At 49.9% G+C, this 23,892-nt stretch overlaps 1 protein-coding gene across 3 annotated transcripts in view; it reads right to left on the bottom strand.

Annotated features, from left to right (window-relative positions):
- TRPM2 (transient receptor potential cation channel subfamily M member 2) overlaps positions 1 to 23,892 on the bottom strand; it is a 101,105-nt gene that overhangs the window by 40,677 nt on the left and 36,536 nt on the right. For 2 of the 3 annotated variants that reach the window (XM_030806267.1, XM_030806268.1), the window contains exons 11-20: positions 17,806 to 17,927; positions 17,206 to 17,559; positions 15,635 to 15,772; positions 14,560 to 14,689; positions 13,087 to 13,232; positions 12,161 to 12,273; positions 10,586 to 10,802; positions 2,735 to 2,853; positions 1,947 to 2,079; positions 1,288 to 1,459 (exon numbers count right to left, since the gene is read on the bottom strand). In XM_030806267.1, the coding sequence (XP_030662127.1) occupies positions 1,288 to 1,459; positions 1,947 to 2,079; positions 2,735 to 2,853; positions 10,586 to 10,802; positions 12,161 to 12,273; positions 13,087 to 13,232; positions 14,560 to 14,689; positions 15,635 to 15,772; positions 17,206 to 17,559; positions 17,806 to 17,927 (1,644 nt within the window). Of the gene's footprint in view, positions 1 to 1,287; positions 1,460 to 1,946; positions 2,080 to 2,734; positions 2,857 to 10,585; positions 10,803 to 12,160; positions 12,274 to 13,086; positions 13,233 to 14,559; positions 14,690 to 15,634; positions 15,773 to 17,205; positions 17,560 to 17,805; positions 17,928 to 23,892 lie in introns of those variants that run through there. The other variant, XM_030806269.1, reaches the window with a different exon arrangement.

The raw sequence follows: 23,892 nt of genomic DNA, 5'->3' as shown, positions 1-23,892 counted from the left end.
GAGGAAGAAAGGGAGGAAGTGAGGAAGGAAGGGAGGAAGGGAGGAAGGGACAGAGGGAGGAAGGAAGGGAGGAAGTGAGGAAGAAAGGGAGGAAGGGAGGAAGAAAGGGAGGAAGGGAGGGAGGGAGGAAAGGAAGGGAGGGAGGGAGGAAAGGGAGGGAGGGAGGAAAGGGAGGGAGGGAGGAAAGGGAGGGAGGGAGGAAGGGAGGAAGGAAGGGACGAAGGGAGGGAGGAAGGGAGGGAGGGAGGAAAGGGAGGGAGGGAGGGAGGGAGGAAGGGAGGGAGGGAGGAAGGGAGGGAGGGAGGAAGTGAGGGAGGAAGGGAGGAAGGAAGGGAGGAAGGGAGGGAGGAAGGGAGGAAGGGAGGGAGGAAGGGAGGAAGGGAGGGAGGGGAGGGAGGGAGGGAGGAAACAGAGGGAGGAAGCGAGGGAGGAAGCAAGGGAGGGAGGGAGGAAACGGAGGGAGGAAGCGAGGGAGGAAGGGAGGGAGGGAGGACGGGAGGGAGGACGAGAGGGAGGATGGGAGGGAGTGAGGAAGGAAGGGAGGGAGGAAGGGAGGAAGGGAGGGAGGGAGGGAGAAAAGGGAGGGAGGAAAGAAGGGAGGAAGGGAGGGAGGAAGGGAGGGAGTGAGGAAGGAAGGGAGGGAGGAAGGAAGGGAGGAGGAAGGGAGGGAGTGAGGAAGGGAGGGAGGAAGGAAGGGAGGGAAGGGAGGGAGGGAGGAAGGAGGGAGGGAGGAAGGGAGGGAGGGAGGAAGGGAGGGAGGAAGGGAGGGAGGGAGGAAAGGGAGGGAGGAAAGAAGGGAGGAAGGGAGGGAGGGAGGAAAGGGAGGGAGGGAGGAAGGAAGGAAGGGAAGGAGGGATGGAGGGAGGGGGGAGGGGAGGAAAGGAAAGGAGGTAGGGAAGGAGGGAGGGAGGAATGAATTCTTTCCATCAAGAGAAGAAGGAAGTTATTTCTGATTGAGGTGAGAGGGAAAGGGGAAACAGGGTGACATTCCATTTCAGGGGGCTGTCAGCTGATGCCCCAGGTGCCCTCGGCCCACTCTGACCTCTGCGTGGCACCACCCACCCCCATCCCCACCAGGCCCACCCTCCTCCCTCCCCTGGTGGAGCCCCTTCTACTTCCTGCCACAGGAGCTGGGGAATGAATGCCCCCAGGGAGGACGCTGGCCAGGTGGGAACCGCAAGACCCCGACAGAGCCGGCCTCGCTCCCACTCAGGCTGCAGCCCCTTTCCAGCCTCTCTCCTGCTTCCCGGCATCACCACCCGAGCTCCCATGGCACCCGGCTCCTACCGTCAATGTAGCCCGGGATCTGCCCGAAGATGGTGAGGTAGGAGTGGTAGACGGCCCCTCGGAACAGCCAGTCCACCCGGCGCTCGTTGTGGATGAGGATGGCCTGCTTGGCCACCCCGAAGGACACCACCCACACGGCCAGCAGGAAGAGGAAGAAGAAGACGTCCTTCATCTGCAGGACAGAGAGTGCGTGGGCTACACTCTCCTGGCCCCCGACACTCACTGGGCGCAGAGGCAGGCCCAGCAGCGGTGGAGACGGCACTGCCACTCACAGTACAGACATGGCATGCAGGAGGCTCGCAGGAGCGATCCTGGGGCTGCCTCCACACCCTCGTGGACTGCCGACATATTTGTGCTGGCACCACAAAGTGCAAGAGGGTCAGACATAACCATGACCCGAGGAGGAAAGCTCCTAGAGCTGAATCAGATGTCAGGAATAAGTGGGGATCAGAGAGGAGAATGAGGGAAGGCTTCCTGGAAGAGGTGACATACAGTCAAAGATACGAGAAGGGCATTCTTGGGAGCCCAAGGGGCAAAGCAGGGATGGGGAACCTGCCGGTGTGTTTAAGCCCCGGTCTGAGCCAGTGGCAAGAGGCCTGCCCTCCCCGAGGCCCACCCTGGGCTGCAGGCACGATGGAGCCAGTGCCCTCGCCCCTTACCATCCGCTTCACAATGATGATCTTGGGCCCCAGCGTCTTACTGATGGTGAAAATGTGCATGAGCCGGAGGCAGAACAGGATGAAGTCCAGAGAGAGGATGACGCGCCCGGGGTACAGCGTCGCCGGGATGAGCCTGGCCGCCGGGCAGAAGCACACGCACCTCAGCCACCTGCTCACAGCAGCCCCCAGAGCTGTCCCCCGCCGCCCCTCCACCTGTCCTAGCCCAGGTGGGCCCTGGAGGCAAAGGGCTCTGGTGGGCCCTGCATCCCAGGTGTTCAAAGCCGGCATGAGATTGAGGAACAGAGCCTCCCACTTTTCTTCAGAAAGGTCCAGACGCCCAGCCCCACAGGGCAGCCTGGCGCGGGGGCACCTGGGGAGCCAGCAGGTAGCCAGGGCCCTATTGCCTCAGAGAAAGGGGGCCGTGGCCTCGCAGAGACACGAGACCGTCACAGGCAGTGCAGTGACCCCACGGTAGGGAGGCAGAGGGAGAAAGCGGCAGCCGCGTGTCCGTGGAGCTGGGACAATTCCAGAGGTTGCCATCCATGGCCCCTTGTACATGGACAATCTCAGCTCTGCCGGGAGCACTCATGCCCCTTCTGTGCTCCCTCAACAATCCCAAGGGTAGGTGGGGCGCTGTTGCCTGGACACCCATTGGACAGATGACAATCCAGGGTTCACAGAGGAGCTGAGCCTCACCCGGTGCGGCTGGCTCCAGGCCGGCCTGTGCTCATCCCCTGCGGGGCTGGCTGCCTCAGACAGGGGCCTGCCATCGGCGTGAGGCCACTCACCTGCAGGTCAGCCCTGCCACGAAGAGCAAGATCGCGCCGACGTCCAGCTTATTCCAGAAGTCACTGAAGTACAAGGCTGCCTTCTTCATCAGCCCGCACTCGTCAGGGTCATAGAAGAGCTACTGGGAAGAGGGGCGGTGGGAAGGCAGACAGGCTGTCACTCTTACTATCCTCACTGTCATTGTCACATCACTATCCACTATCATCACAATCACTGTCACTATCATCACAGTCACTGTCACTATCACCACTATCCTTGCTGTCACCATCACTGTCACATCACTATCCACTATCATCATCACAGTCACTGTCACTATCATCACAGTCACTATCATCACTATCCTCACTGTCACATCACTATTCACGGTCAATATCACAGTGTCATCACTATCATCACTATCACTGACACTATCATCACTATCCTGTCACTGTCACATCACTATCACTATCATCACAATCACTGTCACTATCATCACTATCCTTGCTGTCACCATCACTGTCACATCACTATCCACTATCATCACAGTCACTGTCACTATCACAGTAACTATCACTATCATCACTATCCTCACTGTCATATCACTATTCACTGTCAATATCACAGTGTCATCACTATCATCACTATCACTGACACTATCACTATCCTCACTGTCACTGTCACATCACTATCACTATCATCACAATCACTGTCACTATCATCATCACTGTCACTATCATCACTGTCACTATCATCACTACCACTATCATCACTGTCACTATCATCACTGTCACTATCATCACTACCACTATCATCACACCACTATCATCACTGTCACTATCATCACTCACTATCATCACTGTCTCTATCATCATTATCACTATCATCACTGTCTCTATCATCACTACCACTATCATCACTGTCACTATCACTGTCACTATCATCACTACTCACTATCATCACTGTCACTATCATCACTCCATCATCATTATCACTATCATCACTGTCCTATCATCACTACCACTATCATCACTGTCACTATCACTGTCACTATCATCACAATCACTGTCACTATCATCACTGTCACTATCACTACCACTATCATCACTGTCATCATCATCACTATCACTCATCACTACCCTATCATCACTGTCACTATCATCACTACCACTATCATCACTGTCACTATCATCACTGTCACTATCATCACTGTCACTATCATCCACCTCACTATCATCACTGTCACTATCATCACTACCACTATCATCACTGTCACTATCATCACTGTCACTATCATCACTACCACTATCATCACTGTCACTATCATCACTGTCACTATCATCACTGTCACTATCATCCAACCTGTCACTATCATCACTGTCACATCATCACTACCACTATCATCACTGTCCACTATCATCATCACTGTCACTATCATATCATCACTCACTATCATCACTGTCACTATCATCACTACATCACTGTCACTATCATCACTGTCACTATCATCACTGTCACTATCATCACTACCACTATCATCACTGTCACTATCATCACTGCACTATCATCACTCCACTATCATCACTGTCACTATCATCACTGTCACTATCATCATCACTATCATCCTATCATATCATCACTATCACTATCATCACTGCCACTATCATCACTGCCACTATCATCACTGTCACTATCATCACTACCACTATCATCACTGTCACTATCATCACTACCACTATCATCACTACCACTATCATCACTACCACTATCATCACTGTCACTATCATCACTACCACTATCATCACTGTCACTATCATCACTACCACTATCATCACTGTCACTATCATCACTGTCACTATCATCACTACCACTATCATCACTGTCACTTCTCCTCACTATCATCACTGTCACTATCACTTCACTATCACACCAATACACTGTCACTATCATCACTACCACTATCATCACTGTCACTATCATCACTGTCACTATCATCACTACCACTATCATCACTGTCTCTATCATCACTGTCACTATCATCACTGTCACTATCACTACCACTATCATCACTATCATCACTGTCACTATCACTGTCACTATCATCACTACCACTATCATCACTACACTATCTTACTGTCACTATCCATCATCACTACCACTATCATCACTGTCACTATCATCACTACCACTATCATCACTATCATCACTACCACTATCATCACTGTCACTATCATCACTATCACTATCAAACTCACTATCATCACTGTCACTATCATCACTCACTATCATCACTGTCACTATCATCACTACCACTATCATCACTTCACTATCATCACTACCACTATCATCACTGTCACTATCATCACTACCACTATCATCACTGTCACTATCATCACTATCACTATCATCACTACCACTATCATCACTGTCACTATCATCACTGTCACTATCATCACTACCACTATCATCACTGTCACTATCATCACTACCACTATCATCACTGTCACTATCATCACTGTCACTATCATCACTACCACTATCATCACTGTCACTATCATCACTGTCACTATCATCACTACCACTATCATCACTGTCACTATCATCACTGTCACTATCATCACTGTCACTATCATCACATCACTGTCACTATCATCACTGTCACTATCATCACTACCACTATCATCACTGTCACTATCATCACTGTCACTATCATCACTTCACTATCATCACTGTCACTATCATCACAATCACTGTCACTATCATCACTGTCACTATCATCACTACCACTATCCTCACTACCACTATCATCACTGTCACTATCATCACTGTCACTATCATCACTCCACTATCATCACTGTCACTATCATCACTGTCACTATCATCACTACCACTATCATCACTGTCACTATCATCACTGTCACTATCATCACTACTCACTATCATCACTGTCACTATCATCACTACCACTATCATCACTACACTATCATCACTGCCACTATCATCACTGCCACTATCATCACTATCATCACTCCACTATCATCACTGTCACTATCATCACTACCACTATCATCACTACCACTATCATCACTGTCACTATCATCACTACCACTATCATCACTCCACTATCATCACTGTCACTATCATCACTACCACTATCATCACTGTCACTATCATCACTACCACTATCATCACTCACTATCATCACTGTCACTATCATCACACCACTATCATCACTCACTATCATCACTACCACTATCATCACTGTCACTATCATCACTGTCACTATCATCACTACCACTATCATCACTACCACTATCATCACTGTCACTATCATCACTGTCACTATCATCACTACCACTATCATCACTGTCTCTATCATCACTGTCACTATCATCACTGTCACTATCACTACCACTATCATCACTATCATCACTGTCACTATCACTGTCACTATCATCACTACCACTATCATCACTACCACTATCATTACTGTCACTATCACCATCATCACTACCACTATCATCACTGTCACTATCATCACTACCACTATCATCACTATCATCACTACCACTATCATCACTGTCACTATCATCACTATCACTATCATAACTATCACTATCATCACTGTCACTATCATCACTATCACTATCATCACTGTCACTATCATCACTACCACTATCATCACTGTCACTATCATCACTACCACTATCATCACTGTCACTATCATCACTATCACTATCATCACTACCACTATCATCACTGTCACTATCATCACTGTCACTATCATCACTACCACTATCATCACTACCACTATCATCACTACCACTATCATCACTGTCACTATCATCACTGTCACTATCATCACTACCACTATCATCACTGTCACTATCATCACTGTCACTATCATCACTACCACTATCATCACTGTCACTATCATCACTGTCACTATCATCACTGTCACTATCATCACAATCACTGTCACTATCATCACTGTCACTATCATCACTACCACTATCATCACTGTCACTATCATCACTGTCACTATCATCACTACCACTATCATCACTGTCACTATCATCACTGTCACTATCATCACAATCACTTCACTATCATCACTGTCACTATCATCACTCCACTATCATCACTACCACTATCATCACTGTCACTATCATCACTGTCACTATCATCACTACCACTATCATCACTGTCACTATCATCACTGTCACTATCATCACCACTATCATCACTGTCACTATCATCACTGTCACTATCATCACTGTCACTATCATCACTACCACTATCATCACTGCCACTATCATCACTGCCACTATCATCACTGCACTATCATCACTGTCACTATCATCACTCCACTATCATCACTACCACTATCATCACTACCACTATCATCACTACCACTATCATCACTTCACTATCATCACTGTCACTATCATCACTACCACTATCATCACTGTCACTATCATCACTGTCACTATCATCACTACCACTATCATCACTGTCACTATCATCACTACCACTATCATCACTGTCACTATCATCACTACCACTATCATCACTGTCACTATCATCACTGTCACTATCATCACTACCACTATCATCACTACCACTATCATCACTGTCACTATCATCACTGTCACTGTCATCACTACCACTATCATCACTGTCTCTATCATCACTGTCACTATCATCACTGTCACTATCACTACCACTATCATCACTATCATCACTGTCACTATCACTGTCACTATCATCACTACCACTATCATCACTACCACTATCATTACTGTCACTATCACCATCATCACTACCACTATCATCACTGTCACTATCATCACTACCACTATCATCACTATCATCACTACCACTATCATCACTGTCACTATCATCACTATCACTATCATAACTATCACTATCATCACTGTCACTATCATCACTATCACTATCATCACTGTCACTATCATCACTACCACTATCATCACTGTCACTATCATCACTACCACTATCATCACTGTCACTATCATCACTATCACTATCATCACTACCACTATCATCACTGTCACTATCATCACTGTCACTATCATCACTACCACTATCATCACTACCACTATCATCACTACCACTATCATCACTGTCACTATCATCACTACCAGTATCATCACTGCCACTGACGCTATCATCATGGTCAGCAAATCCGAACATTGGTTCTGATCTGAAGAGAGCTGGGTCAGTGAGGGAGATGGGAACAGGACATGGAGGAACAATGCAGAGTAGTGCTGGCAGCAGCTACCCCGGCCCCCTGCTCACTCAGCACCTGTGTGTGCATATATGTGTATGTACATATATTCTGCATGTATGTGTGTATGTGTGTGAATATGCATGTGTGCACGTATGTGTGCACTGTGTATGTATGCGTGCATTCTGTGTGTGTGCATGTATTTGTATGCACATACATGTGTGCATGTATTATGTATGCATGCGTGTGTGCATGTATGTGTATATGTATGTCTGCGTGTGTATGTGTATTTGTATGTTGTGTACATGTGTGTATATGTGTATGTATGTGTGTTCATGTGTATGTTCATGTATGTGTGCATATGTATGTGCTTGTGTATATGTGTATGTGTGTACGTGTTTGTTCATGTGTGTATGTGTATACGTGCTTGTGTGATGCATATATTTGTGTATGTATGTGCATGTATGTGTATATACGTGTGTGTGCATGTATGTGTGCATATATGTACCTGTGTATATTGTGTACGTGTGTATGCATTTGTGTGCTGTGTATGTGTGTATGTGTGTGCATGTGTATGTGTGTATGTGTATATTTGTGTGTATGCACGTGTGTAATGTGTATGTGTATGCATGTATGTGTATGCATGTGTGCATGTATGTATACATGTATTTATCTGTGTGTATATTTGTGTGTATGCATGTGTATGTGTATGCGTGTGTGCATGTGTGTGCATCTCTATATGCGTGTGTCCATACATACGTGTGTATGCATGTGTATGTGTGCATGTATGTGTGTGTGCATGTGTGTGCATGTGTGCATGTATGTGTGTATGCATATGCATGTATGTGTGCCTATGCATGTGCTGTGTTCATGTGTGTATGTGTATATGTGTACATATGCATGTATGTGTGCATATGCATGTGCTGTGTTCATGTATGTGTATATGTGTACATACGCATGTATGTATGTGTGCATATGCATGTATGTGTGCCTATGTATTTGTGTGTGCATTTGTGTGCATGTACCTGTATGTGTATGCATGTGTGTGCACGTGTGTGTGTGTGTGTGTGTGTGTGTGTGTGTGTGTTGGAGCAGCCCCCTCCTCAATGTCAGGTGCCAGCTGCCTTCCCACAAGGATCTTTGTTCTGTCAGGGGCCACACTGCTTCTTCAGCAGGCCAAGAGTGCAGGACCCTGACAGGGGCTGTGGGAGCCCCCCTTTGGCCTACTTGGCAGGAGTCCCCACACCCTCCCTAGCCCCAGGCCCCAGGACCCAGCAGTTGGACAGGTGGGGCAGGTGACCAGCAGGACCAACCAGGGCCCTCCCCAGATCACAGACAGATGCAGGGAGAAGGAAGTGCCCCCTCTGCTCTCAGGCTGCTGCCCATGGGGCTGGGGCTGGGGGTGCATGGAGGCCTCTGGCCCCTCATAGAGAGGGTCTGGTGGCAGAAGACATGTGGCAAGAGGAGGGCCAAGGAGAGCCCAGCAGAGCCAGGGCCACAGCACAGCTCCCAGGCCCCGCCGAGTCCTGGACCTGATCTTCCTTCCTGGGGACGCCGGTGCCTCCCCCAGGGCCCCAGCAGGCAGTGGTGTTTACAGAGTGCACACTGCTTTCTAACTGGGGGCCTGGTGGTCCAGCAAGGTTAGAGAGCAGAGATGAGTCTAAGCCAGGACCACTGCCCCGTGGGCCAACCCCACCCCCTCACCACTGCCCTGAGGGTCCCATGGACCTAGTTCCCATTCACTGGCTGCCAGCAGGTGCAAGCACCGCGAGGGCACAGTGAAGACCCCACACAGTAAGGGATTCGCCCCACCTGGAGGGCAGCTTGGCCTCGCCCAGCTCCAGGGAGGTAGCCTCTGAGCCCTTGGAATGTCCGCCTGATGAGGGTGTCTTTGTTCCTGGGGCCTGGGCCATGCCAGGTGGTCCCACAGTGTGATTTGGGGTGGGGCCCTAGGCAGTTTTCAGTTTGACCTTTGGAGGGCTGGAGACTGAGGTCAACCATGTGGTGTCAGCCGCGCCTCTGTGACTGACCTCCAGTAGACACCAAGGCCCGTGAGCCTCCCTGGGGACCGTGCCTCCACGCATGAGGCCACACATCATCACTGGGAGGATGGAGTGCCACCCACACCTCCCTGGGCTCAGAGCTGTCCTGGATGCAGCTGCGTCCCTCCCCCTGGCTGGTTTAGTCTGTAGACTTTTGCTTAAGAAACCGTAAGTGAGCATTGCCACTCCCCAGCATCTGTGGGTCCTTCTGGCTCGTTATTGAATGTGAGAGGGGTCTTAGGGACCCCACACCTTGCACTGCTCTTCCTGGAGGAAGGGACACACTCATTCATAGTCCACAAGGTCAGGGCATCCACCTTGAGCTGCTCAGCCGGTCTCCAGGAGGGAAGGATGTCTGGGCCGAGGGAAAGCAGGGAAGCAGGCGCAGGGGGCATGAGGAGGGAGGGGCTTGGAGGGCAGGGCCCCAGCCACCCATTTTGGGGAGGAAACACCGGCTCTGCTCAGCTTGCAGGGAGCTGGGCAGGCTAGATGGGGTGGGCTCTAAGCCCTGGGTCCCCTATGAGAATGCAGCCAGGTGGGTGGCCCCGGGCTGGGGCGTGGAAAAGCGGGTGGGGCTGTACCTGCCGCAATTCCTCACACACCAAGGAGAAGAGCCAGAGGTAGATGGCACACTCGCACCAGGAGGGCACAGGTTGGAAGTCCACCATGAGCACGTAGGCGAACAGGCAGAGGAAGGCGAAGTAGGAGAGGATGTTCAGGTGGAAGACCACCACGGGCGCGGTGAAGAAGGCACGGGCGCGGGCCACGGGGGTGCCCACCTCCTGCAGCCTCTTCTCCCTGTGGCCGTCGCAGCGCACAGTGACCGCCAGGGCCAGAGTCCTGACCTCCACAGGCCTTGGCCACCCCATGATCCCCCGTGCCCCTCAGAGAGATGTGCTTTTAGGGGCAAAATCACTCAGGGATCCAGGGCCATAACGGCAGCTACAGACAGAGCCGGCACAGCGCAGCCTGGGAGCGCCACACGCAGTCACCGGGGTGGGGCTGGACCCCACAGCCCAGCAAAGTGAGGACACAGGGATGCCCACTGACGCCCTGCCCATGGCCATGACCCTCATGGCTGCACACAGGGAGGCCCAGCCTGCCCCAAGCCCAGCCTTGGGAGGGCCCCAGCTTCAGAGCTCCCGGTGCTCAGTGGGCGCTCAGGCCTTGGTCACCCTCCCGTAAATGGGGACAGGCTTTCCTTGCCATCCTCAGTGGGGGCAGGGCTGACCACACTCCCCCTGTGGTGTGCCCTGATCCCAGGTCCCTATCCCAGGGCCACTGGAACGGGAGCAGAGGCGGCCATCAGTGACACGGCTCTGCCATCCTCGGGACAGCAGGGGAGGAGCCAGCACTGCTTTAGGACACCTGAGCCGCTCCTCCCTGCCTCAGTTTCCCACCAGGATTCCTGAGCACTCAGGTACCCATCCTGGCCGTGAAGAGAAAGGGAAGGAGGCGGGCACTGTGGCCTGTGGGTTGCAGAAGGGGCTCAGCCACCTCGCTGGGGTCTTGAATCTGCCCTGACTCCCAGGAGACCCTGAGCCTCCATCCAGCCCTCAGTAAAACACAGCAGACCCCGCAAAGCCCCAGCAAGCCTCTGAGGAGGTGCAGGTGGGGACACCAGGCCAGGCCAGGTCTTCAACCATAGCCAGCCATGTCCTCCTCCTTCAGAAGGGAAAGCAATGCCATCAATACAGGCTCTGTGGCTGCGAGGACAGGGAGGCACTCAGCCGTAGCTCGCTGCCTGCATCCCAGACCTGCACTAACTGCCCGCGCCCCAGACTGGCTTAGGTCTGCAGTGCCGGCAGGAGCAGGAGACCATCTTTCCCGGCCTCCTTGACCCCAGGCTGCTGTGGCCGAGGGACAGGCTAACCAGCAACATGAGATCAGTGCTGGGGCTGGGGCAGGGCAGATGCTTCCAGTACGTGGGGCCCTGCTCTGCTTCCCACCCCCATCTCTATGGCCCCAGGATCCGGGGACAATTCTGAGGACACGTGACTTGCTCCCAGCGAGGGGATCTAGGGAAGATCCGGAGCCCCCAGGAGCCCCTCCCACAGCCCCGCAGCCCTACAGTCCCGCAGCCCCACAGTCCCACAGCCCCACAGCCCCGCAGTCCCGCAGCCCCACAGTCCCACAGCCCCGCAGCCCTGCAGCACCTGAAGGAGATGAGGCCGGTGAGGAGCAGCGGGAAGGCCAGCATGCACAGGGTCACACGCCACAGCCCATTGTCCACGGAGAGCTGGCCCCACCACACCTTGGTCAGGAAGGCCTGCGGATGGGGGCAGTCTCAGGACAGCGGTGCCCAGCCCTGTGCCCCAGATGGTGCCCGTCAGCTGTCTGCTGAGGACTCGGGGTGCCTAGTGGACAGAGCTGGCCTGCAGTCTCACAGCAGAAAGTGGTGAAGACACAGCTTGCCCTGGGGCTTTGGGTGCCCAATCCCGCCTTTCACCCGACCTCAAGCTAAGGGACCTCATCTCTGCTGACTTCAAAGGCCCCGCAGTTGCAAGCTGTAGAGCACTGGCCCCTCTGAGCTCTGCGGTGGGGGACAGGACCCCTCCCCAGGCCTCCCTAGGCCTGGCACAGCCCAGGACACAATGGGAGCTCATGGACTTGGCAATAGCTCGGAGCTCCAAGGAAGGCCAGCGTGCAAGGGGCACTCGCTGTGAGCCAGGCCTTGCCGGGGGTGCTAGGGCGATGCTGAGGGCAGCCATGCCTGGGAGCCCTTGCTGCTCCAGGGAGACACGCCGTGTCCCACTTATCCCTCCAGGGAGAGAGGGCGGACGCCGTTCCCAGAGCCACCTGGGCTTCTGCCTGCAGCTCTCAGGTAGGAACATCCATGGGGAGGTGAACTGCGACCTCCATGGCCACCAGCTCCTGCTTTTGCTTCATCTTAGTTTCCCCCATCTGCAAAATGGGAGGCCAGAGCCTGGAGCAGGTGGCCGAGGGGTCAGGCACTGTCCCCGAGCTGCTGAGGGCCCTGAAGCCTGTGTGAGTGTGCATGCCAACTGCACAAACAGGAGGCTGTGTCCACCCTGCAGGCACCACAGGCGTCTGTTTCTGGAAGGAGCCCTTGGGAGGTCACCTGGATGCCCCCGTGAGACACAAACTTCATGCCCTTGGCCTCCAGGGCGAGCTGCAGGCAGGTGGTCTTCCCCCAGGCCTCAGACACGCGGGTGAGCAGTTTCTGAGCTCTCTCTTCGTCCTTCCTGTAGCATTCGGTGAAGACCCCTGGGCAGAGACATCAGAGCCCCATCAGAGCAGCAGATCATAATCACTGAGCCCTCTTGCTTCTAACCTCCAAGCTGCCCTCGTCCATTCCTGGGCATAGGCCACACTAACTTTGAGAGGAACTTCGTTTATAGTTTAACTTCCAAACAAAGATTTCCCGAAACGAACCCCCTTCTTGCCTGGGAGCAGTCTGCGTTTGTAAGACTGACGAAGTAGCCACAAATTAGAAATTACAGTTTAGGAGTCATGCAGCCAGAGGCCACAAGATTCCAAACCTCCCCAACTCTTCCTAGGAGTAACATCACTATTGGAAAACCCAGGGTATTTTGAAAGCCTGCATTCTGATGCATCCCTGACACCACCCCGACTGGAGATCTGGCCCAACCAGTTCTGTGTCCACACCCAGAACAGCAGACAGCGAGAAGAACCCACTTCGACCCCTGTGATCAGGAACAATAGACAGCGAGAAGAACCTACTTCTACCCACTAGGAACAGCAGACAGCAAGAAGAATCCACTTCAACCTGCTGTGATCATGCATAGCAGACAGTGAGAAGAACCCACTTTGAGCCGCTGTGATTTCATCTCTGGCCCAACCAATCAGTACTCCCCACTGCCTGGCCCCCTACCCACCAAATTATCCTTAAAAAATCCCAGTCTTGCCAGGCATGGTGGCTCACGCCTGTAATCCCAGCACTTTGGGAGGCCGAGGTGGGTGGATCATCTGAGGTTAGGAGTTCGAGACCAGCCTGACCAATATGATGAAACCCCGTCTCTATTAAAAATACAAAAATTAGCCAGGTGTGGCGGCATGCACCTGTAATCCCAGCTACTCGGGAGGCTGAGACAGGAGAACCGCTTGAATCCAGAGGGCAGAGGGTGTAGTGAGCCGAGATTGTGCCACTGCACTCCAGCCTGGGCGACAGAGTAAGACTCCATCTCAAAAAAAAAAAAAAAAAAGGGCTCCAAATGTTCAGCGAGACTGATTTGGGTGATGAAACTCCAGCATCCCATTCAGCCGGCTCTGTGAATTAAACTCGTTCTCTATTGCAATCTCGCTGTCTTAACAAATGGGCTCTATCTGAGCAGCAGGCAAGACGAACCCACTGGGTGGTTACAGGGCCGAGACTCTGGGATGAGGACCCCAGGGTGAGCGTGCAGGGCTGAGGCCCAGGGACAAAGACCCCAGGGTGAGGGCACATGGGACTGAGACCCAGGGACAGGAACTCCAGGTGAGGGTGTGCATGGCTGAGACCCAGGGACAGGGACCCCAGTGAGGGCATGCATGGCTGAGCCATGGCCTGCAGCCCGTGCCCAGCAGAGCTCACCGATGGCTCTGTGCTCATACTCCTCCGCCAGCGCCAGCATCTCCTCCGAGCTGTCCGTGTCCTCCTCCTCCTTGGACAGCTCCTTCAGGATCTTGCTGCAGGCCAAGGCCGCTGCGATGCAGTCCTGGCTCTGGGGACCAGAGGAGCCACCGTGAGACTCTAAAGAGCCAGGCTCAACCCAGCCTGAGGAACCCAACACACTGCCCCAGGTGATGAAAACAAGGCCCGGGGACAGCGCGGGCCACTGGGCAATCACTGTGTGTGACCACATCTATACAGACAATTTAAGCCCTACCCCAGTCAATACACAACCTCTGATGGCCCAGGCTCCTGCATGGCCTGTGGGAGGGGTCTGCTTGCCCTGCAAAGCCTAATGGACAGCACATGCCCAGCACATGCACCAGCCCCCATCGGAACCCGTGTGAGCTGTAGAGGGTGGCACCACCCGGCCTGTGCGTGCCCAGCGAGACTTGGCCCTGGACATAACCACAGAACCAGTTTTTTTTAGCAGAACTTTTAATTTAAAAATTCCTTTCCTGGGCCGGACACAGTGGCTCACGCCAGTAATCCCAGCATTTTGGGAGGCTGAGGCAGGCGGATCATGAGGTCAGGAGTTCGAGACCAGCCTGGCCAATATGGTGAAACCCCATCTCTTCTAAAATATAAAAAATTAACCAGGCGTGGTGGCACATGCCTGTTGTTCCAGTTACTCAGGAGGCTGAGGCAGGAGAATCGCTTGAACACGGGAGGCGGAGGTTGCAGTGAGCCGAGATCGTGCCACTGCACTCCAGCCTGGGCAACAGAGCAAGACTCCGTCTTTAAAAAAAAAAAAAATTCCTTTCCTGCCTAGAGCTAAGTTCTTTGTTCTCCACCTCCAGGTTCCCCAAGTCCTTCCCGGTGTTGGAGACGCCCACACCCCTCCACGGCCTCCACACCCCTCCACGGCCTCCACGCCCCTCCACAGCCTCCACGCCCCTCCACGGCCTCCACAGCACTTGGCCTCAGGCTCCCCAGCCACGCTGCCCAGCTGGCCGCTGGCCTATAGCTGTGTCTGCTGAGAAGCTGGTCTTATTACCTGAGCCCAGATGATTCCTGCCAGCTCCTGACGGTTCTGGACGATGGCCCAAATGAGAAGGTCGCGGATGGGGTCCACGGTGAAGGTCACATGGCCTGAGGAACGCTTGTAGAGGGACCGGAGGCTCACTCCCTGCACCTGGTGAGCAGTGGACTGTCAGAGCCCCAGCCGGGCCCCCCTGGCTCAGAGTCACTGGCGGAGCCTGTCTGAGGTGCAGGCCCTGACCCCAGCCCCGACCTTCTCAGGATCTCACTGTCCCTGGAGAACTACAACCTGCATTTTCAGCAACACCCTAGATCATTCTTATGCACACGGAAGTTTTTTAAAACACTGTTTTGGAGATATCTAGAAAGTGAAATACCCATCTAACTCCTTTACCAACATTTGTAGACTCTTGTTTCATGCCAGGCACTTCAAGGTTCCCCAGTCTTATCTGATGGCATCAAAGCTGCTTTCAACAAAGCAAAATTCTACCACAGTGGAGTGTGTTAATAGGTCAGTGACTGTCTTCTCCCTGAGGGACTCTCCTGCAGTGTCTGTGGCAGAAAGGCCACTAGGAAAGATCTGCCAGGGGGGCAACAAGGCTCACTCATGAGCAAGGACAGGGCACCTCACCCAGACCCAGCTCCCTACATGGCTAGGCTTTTCCCCGGACCAGGAAACGCATACTCAGGTAGCTGGGAAACACTCCCCAGCAGTAGAAAAAAAACCGTCTCCCACATCGCATACCGTACAAAACACACCTCAAGTGATCCTAGAAATTTCCTGAAGGTTTTTCATTATAAAGAAATGTGTTTTTCTTCCTAAACCACAGGTACAGATAAGCCTGAGCTTCTGCTTTGGACCTTCCTAAGCATATTTCAACTGAGTGTCTTAAATAAACACAGTGGACTTAAGAAGCACAGATTGTGAATGTATAAAACCAAGCCATACCCGGGCTGGCACAGTGGCTCATGCCTGTAATCCCAGCAATTTGGGAGGCCAAGGCGGGCGGATCACGAGGTCAGGAGATCGAGACCATCCTGGCTAACACAGTGAAACCCCGTCTCTACTAAAAATACAAAAAATTAGCCGGGCGTGGTGGCGGGCGCCTGTAGTCCCAGCTACTCAAGAGGCTGAGGCAGGAGAATGGCGTGAACCCGGGAGGCGGAGGTTGCAGTGAGCCCAGATCGTGCCACTGCAGTCCAGCCTGGGTGGCAGAGATCCTGTCTCAAAAAAATAAATAAATAAATAAATAAAAGAAAAAGAAGAGGAAGTGGCACCAGAGACTTTTCTGTCTGTCATGTGAAGACACAGCAAGAGGGCAGCCACGTGCAAGCAGGAAGAGGCGCTGGCCAGAAGCCAGCCCTGCTCGTGCCTTAATCTGGGACTTTGGGCCTCCAGAATTTCGAGAAAATAAACTGGTAGTTTCTGCCCTGTCTGTGGAATTTTGTTACAGCAGCCCAAGCAGCCTAAGATAGAGCGTGTGTCTTTTCTAATAAAAATAAAAGCTAATTTTAAAAACAGAGAGCTCTAAGAACATAGTAGCCCGCGCGGGCGAGGCCAGGTTGGGCCCCGTTACCAGCACGCACGTTGAGCTTGATGTTCGGCACTGGCAGCAGGAGCCGCGGCCGGTCGCTGTGCCGGGGCCGGGGGTAAAGCGGCTGTGTGAAGTCCCCCAGCAGCTCCCGCAGCACCTGGGCCACGTGGTGCATCTGCAGGCGGGGCGCCGCGGGCGCGCAAGCCAGGCGCTCGGGCTCCTCCGCCAGCACCTTCTGCAGCTTGCTGTGGAATAGGCAGGAGGGCTCCAGGTTTTCGTACAGGTAGAGCAAGGTGTCCCACGTGACGAACTCCTTCAGCCGCACCCCGTTCTCCAGGAAGAGCTTCACAAACTCAGGCTTGTTGGAGATGAGTGCAGCTGTCATCGTGGGGTGCAGATCTGAAGGCTGAGAGCAAACATCGTGCGGTGATGGTTGCTTTTGGTCATCACCCCACGTCATCCTGATCTCAAAGGCCCTGGAGATGGGGGCTGCTGTTGTCCCCAACCTGGGGCGGATGAAAGCTGCCCAGGTCACCCACCCTCAAGGGAAGGGCTGGGATCCAGACAATGCGACCTTTGCCTGCCCTTGCTTCCGTGGTGCAATGCATGTGGGCCCAGTGGGCCCCTCCACGGGGTGCTCTGGAAGACTTACCTTCCACTGCCACGCATCCGTGAAGATCTCACTGCGGGCAATGTCCACGCGATTCCATGCCACTGCCAATTTCAGCTGGTGGTCCCAGTTCTCGTGGCCAAAGTGGTCTTGGCTCCGTGAGGCTGCAGATGAACAAGTACACATTGGGCCTCGATCTGGGGCTCAAAGCCATTTCCCTCCAGGGAAATGACGTCAGAGTCAGGGATGTGTCATGAGCCCTTGCCTCTCAACAATTCAAAGTGACAGGCGCAGCACCCAGTGACCTCCTCCCATACACACAGCCTTGCAAAAGCACATTCCATTTCGGGTCAGAATCAGTGAATTTTGGAGCTTTGGTCATCACGTCCACTCACCCCTGTTTCCCCTGCCCTCCTCCTGGCCATGCCCTGGCCCCTGAGCGACAGGTGGGCAGTGAGCAAGAAAAAGGCCTCCCTGTTTTAAGAAGACATAGGTCTCTGGAGGGCAGGCATCTTACACTAACATCCAAAACTCAGGACTCGGAAGCCATCACATTTCCTTTCCTGCCTCAACTGCCTGTAAATGTTCAACAGTAACAACCACCTCACTGGTTCTCAGGACAAGTTATTTTGCTCAAGTAGTTTCTGTGCTCCCTTTCTGGTTTAACTTTTTAAAACATGGGTTGTTATTTGGGGAAAAAGAAGAAAGAACTTTGACCCTTACCTCACACCATACATAAGAATCAACCTGAAGCAGTTCATAGGCCCAAACATAAAGGCTATATCTACAAAGCTGCCATCAGAAAACAGAAGAAAATATCTGCAACCTTGGGATGGGCAGAGATCTCTTAGCTATGACGCAAAGAACATGAACCATAAAGAAAAATTGATTAAATTGGCCAGGCGCGGTGGCTTACGCCTGTAATCCCAGCACTTTGGGAGGCTGAGGTGGGCAGATCATGAGGTCAGGAGATCGAGACCATCCTGGCTAACACAGCAAAACCCCATCTCTACTAAAAATACAAAAAATTAGCCAGGTGTGGTGGTGGACGCCTGTAGTCCCAGCTACTTGGGAGGCTGAAGCAGGAGAATGGCATGAACCCAGGAGGCGGAGCTCGCAATGATCCGAGATCACGCCACTGCACTCCAGCCTGGGCAACAGAGCAGGACTCCATCTCAAAAAAAAAGAAAAAAAAAAAATTTAAGCCTCCTGCTCTTCAAAGACATCTTGAAGAAAATATGAAAGCAAACTACACACCATGAGAAAATAATATCTGACAAAGGATTTGTATCAGAATATACAAATAACTCTTAAAAATTGAAAACTGGAAGACAAATAATCAAATAAAAATAGACAAGAGATCTGAAAGACATTTCAGAAGGAGGAGAGGCAAATGGCCAAAAAGTCCTTGAAACGATGCTCCACATCAGTAGTCCTCAGGGAAATGTAAATTCAAACCACAACGAGATGTCACTTCATACCCACTAGGATGGCTACAGTTTAAAAGACTGACAACACCAAGTGTGGGCAAGGATGTAGGGTAACGCTCATCCATTGCCAGCACACAGGAAAAGGAATGCAATCTTTTCAGAAAAGTTTGTCAGTTTTTTACAAAGTGAAACATACACTTACCATAAAGGCCAGTAATTCCACTCCTAGATATTGACCCAGGAGAAATGAAGACAAATAGCAGCTTTATTCATAATAGCCCCAAACTGGAAACAACCTAAATCCACACCAACAGATGAACGGAAAAACAACCTGTGGTGTATTCACACAATAGGATACTCCTTCACAGACAAAAAAGAACAAAGCTCTGACACATGCAACAACATGGATGAATCTCAAAAACAATGCACTGAGCAAAAGAAACAAGACGTGAAAGAATGTATCATGTATGATTTCATTCATGTGACGTTCTAAAATGGGCAAAACTAATCTAGAGTGACAGAAAGCAGACAGATGATTTCCAGAGCCAGGCTGGAGGGAGGCTTAACTACAAAGGGCCATGAGGGAACATTCAGGGTAGGGGAGATGTCCTGTGTGGAGACTGTGGTGGGTCACGGTGTCTAGGCTTGTTATACAGTACATTTAGAACTGGGGGAGCTTATTGTCTCTAAGCTGAACCTTCATAAAGTTAATATTTTAAAATTCATTATGCTTTTAAATTGTGGTAAAATACATGTAGCATAAAATTTACCATCTTAACTTTTTGGGTTGATTTGTTTTTGTTTTTGAGACAGGGTCTTACTCTGTCACCCAGGCTGGAGCACAGTGCTGTGATCATATTTATAATCATAAGGCTTATTGCAGCCTCAACGTCCTGGGCTCAAGCAATCCTCCCAGCTCAGCCTCTTGAGTAACTAAGAGTACAGGTGTGCGCCATCACGCCTGGCTAGTTTTTTTTTTATTTCTTTGTAGTGACAGGGTTCTCTATGTTGCCTAGGCTGGGCTCAAGTGATCCTCCCACCTCAGCCTCCCAAAGTGCTGGGATTATAGGCATGAGCCAGCTCACCCAGCCAAATATTTTTAAGCGTACAGTTCACTGGTCTTAAGTACATTCATAATGTTGTGCAGCCATCATCACTGTCCTTCTCCATATATCTTTTTATCTTGGAAACTAAAACTCTATCCCCATTAAACATTAACTCCCCATTCGCCTCTCCCCCAGACCCTGGCATTCACCATTCTACTTTCTGCCTCCATGAATTTGACTACTCCAGGGACCTCATGTAAGTGGAATCATATAGTATTTTTCCTTTTGTGACTGGCTTATTTCACTTAACGTGTCTTCAAGGTTCATCCATGTTGCAGCATGTGTCAGAATTTCCTTCCTTCTTAAAGCTCAGTAATATTCCATTGTAGGAATAGACCACATTTTGCTTATCTATTTTTCTGTCAATGGACACTTGGGCTGCTTCCACTTTTTAGCTATTGTGGATAATGCAGCTATGAACATGAGTATACAAATATCTCTTCCAGACCCTGCTTTAAATTTGGGGGTGGGAAGTGGCATATATGTCTAGAAGTGGAATAGCTGGATCATACAGGAATTGTATTTTTAAATATTTAAGGAACTGTCATCCTGTTTTCCACGGCAGCTACACCATGTTACATATCCACCAGCAGTGCACAAGGGTTCCAGTTTCTCCACACACTGGCCAACATTTGTGATTTTCTGTTCTTTTTTATAGTAGCTATCCTAATGTGTTTGAAATGATTATCTCTTAGTTTTGGTCTGCATTTCTCTAATGATTAGTGATGCTGAGCATCTTTTCATGTGCTTATTGGCCATTTGTACGTCTTCTTTACAGAAATGTCTATTTAAGTCCTTTGCCCATTTTTGAATTGTGTTTTTTTTTATTGTTGAGTTATAGGAGTTCTCTATATGTTCTGGATACCAATCCCTTACCATATGTATGATTTGCAAATATTTTCTCCCATTCCATGGGTTGCCTTTTTACTCTGTTGATAATATCTTCTGATGAACAAAATTATTTAATTTTCATAAAGCCCAATTTATCTATTTTTTCTTTTGTTTCCTGTGCCTTAGGTGTCATGGCCAAAAAACCACTGCCAAATCCTTTGTCATGAAGTTTTTGCCCTGTGCTTTCTTCTAAGAGTTTAGGTCTTATATTCAGAAGTCCTTGATCTACTTTGAGTTAGTTTTTGTATATGGTGTTAGGTAAGGGTCTAACTTGATTCTTTGACATGTGGATATCCAGGTTTTCCAGCATCATTTGTTGAAAAGACTGTCCCTCTCAATGATTTTTGCATTCCTGTCAAATATCATTTGACCATATATGTGAGGGTTTATTTTTGGGCTCACTATTCTATTCCATTGGTCTCCATATCTTTTTGGGATTTTTTTGAGACAGGGTCTTGCTCCGTTGCCCAGGCTGGAGTACAGTGATACTATCATAGCTCACTGCAGCCCCAACCTTCTGGGCTCAAGTGATCCTCTCCCCTCAACCTCCCACGCAGCTGGGACTACAAGTATGAACCACCTTGCCCAGCTTTTAGATTTTATAGAGACAGGGTTTCACCATGTTGCTTGGGCTGGTCTCAAACTCCTGAGCTCAAGCAATCAGCCCACTTTGGCCTCCCAAAGTGCTGGGATTACAGGCATGAGCCACCACACCCAGCCCTCTATGTCTTTCTTTACACCATTACCACACTGTTTTGATTACTATAGCTTTGTAGTGAGTTTAGAAATCAGAAAGTGTGAGTCTTCCATCTTTGTTCTTCCCTTTCAAAATTATTTTGGCTGTTTGGGATCCCTTTAGACTCCACATGAATTTTAGGATGGGCTTTCCTATTTCTGCAAAAAAAAAAAAATCACTGGGGTTTTGATAGGAATTGCATTGGATCTGTAGATTTCTTTGACTAGTATTGACATCTTAACAATATTAAGGCTTCCAATTCATGAACATGGGATGTCTTTCCATTTATTTATGTCTTCTTTCATTTCTTTCAGCAATGTTTAACAGTTTTCATTGTACAAGTCTTTCACCCCCTTGGTTTAATTAATTACTCAGTATTTTTTTCCTTTTGATGCTACTGTGAATAGAATTGTTTTCACAATTTCCTTTTCTGATTATTCATTTTTAGTGTATAGAAATGCAGCAGATTTTTTTTTTTTTGCAGGGGGTGAGGGGACGGAGTCTCACTGTCACCCAGGCTGGAGTGCAGTGGCGTGATCTCAGCTTACTGCAAGCTCTGCCTCCTGGGTTCACACCATTCTCCTGCCTCAGCCTCCTGAGTAGCTGGGACTACAGGCGCTTGCCACCACCCCCAGCTGATTTTTTGTATTTTTAGTAGAGACAGGGTTTCACTATGTTAGCCAGGATGGTCTCGATCTCCTGACTTTGTGATCTGCCCGCCTCAGCCTCCCAAAGTGCTGAGATTACAGGCGTGAGCCACCGCACCCAGCAAATGCAGAAGATTTTTGTGTATTGATTTTGTGTCCTGCTACTTTGCTGAATTCATTTCTTAGTTCAGGGGTATGTTGTGGAATCTTTATGGTTTTCTGCACAGAAAATTGATATGGTTAGGCTCTGTGTCCCCACCCAAATCTCATCTTGAATTATAATCCCTATGATCCCCATGTGTCAAGGGAGAGACCAGGTGGAGGTAGTTGGATTGTGGGGACGGTTTCCCCTATGCTGTTCTCATGATAGTAAGTTCTCATGAGATCTGATGGTTTTAGAAGGGGCTCTTACTTCTTCATTTGGCACCTCTCCTTCCTGTCACCTTGTGAAGACAGTGCCTTTCTTCCCCTTCATCTTCCACCATGATTGTAAGTTTCCTGAGGCCTTCCAAGGCATGCTGAACTGTGAGTCAATTTAACCTCTTTCCTTTATAAATTACCCAGTCTTGGGCAGTTCTTTATAGCAGTGTGAAATGGACAAATACAAAAATCATATCATCTGTGAACATAAATAATTCTACTTCTTCCTTCCCAATTTATAAGCTTTATTTCTTTTTCTTGTCTAATTGCTCTGGCTTGAACTTCCAATGCAATGTTGAATAGAAGTGGTGAAAGTATGCATCCTTCCCTTATTTCTATCTTGGAGGAAAAGATTTCATTTGTTCTTATTTTTCTAATTACTTAAGCTGTAAAGTTAGGTTGTTGGTTTAAGATCTTATTTTTTAACGTAAGCTTTTATAGCTATAAATTTCTCCATTAGCACTGTTTTTGCTATGTCCCAGTCTTTCACCATTGAACATGATATTCACTGGGAGTTTTTCATATATGGCTTTTATTACATCAAGGTAGTTTCCTTTTATTTCTAATTTGTTGAATGTTTTTACCATGAAAGGGTGTCAAATTTTGTCAAATGTATCAGTTGAGATAATCATGGTTTTTTCCCCAACATTCTGTTAATGTGGTGTATTGATTAATTTTCATATGTTGAACCATCCTTGCATTCCAGGAATAAATCTCATGTAGTCATAGTGTATAATCCTGTTAATGCTACTGAATTTTGTATGCTAATATTTTGTTGAGGAATTTTGTATCAATGTTCATAATGGATATTGGTCTGTAGTTTTCTTGCAGTGTCTGTCTTTGGTATCAGAGTAATGCTGGCCTCAAAGAATGAATTAGGAAGTTTTCCTTCTGGAATT

This window comes from Nomascus leucogenys, chromosome 25 (genome assembly GCF_006542625.1).
Source record: "Nomascus leucogenys isolate Asia chromosome 25, Asia_NLE_v1, whole genome shotgun sequence".
NCBI lineage: Eukaryota > Metazoa > Chordata > Mammalia > Primates > Hylobatidae > Nomascus > Nomascus leucogenys.
This window is presented reverse-complemented; position numbering and strand designations above follow the sequence as displayed.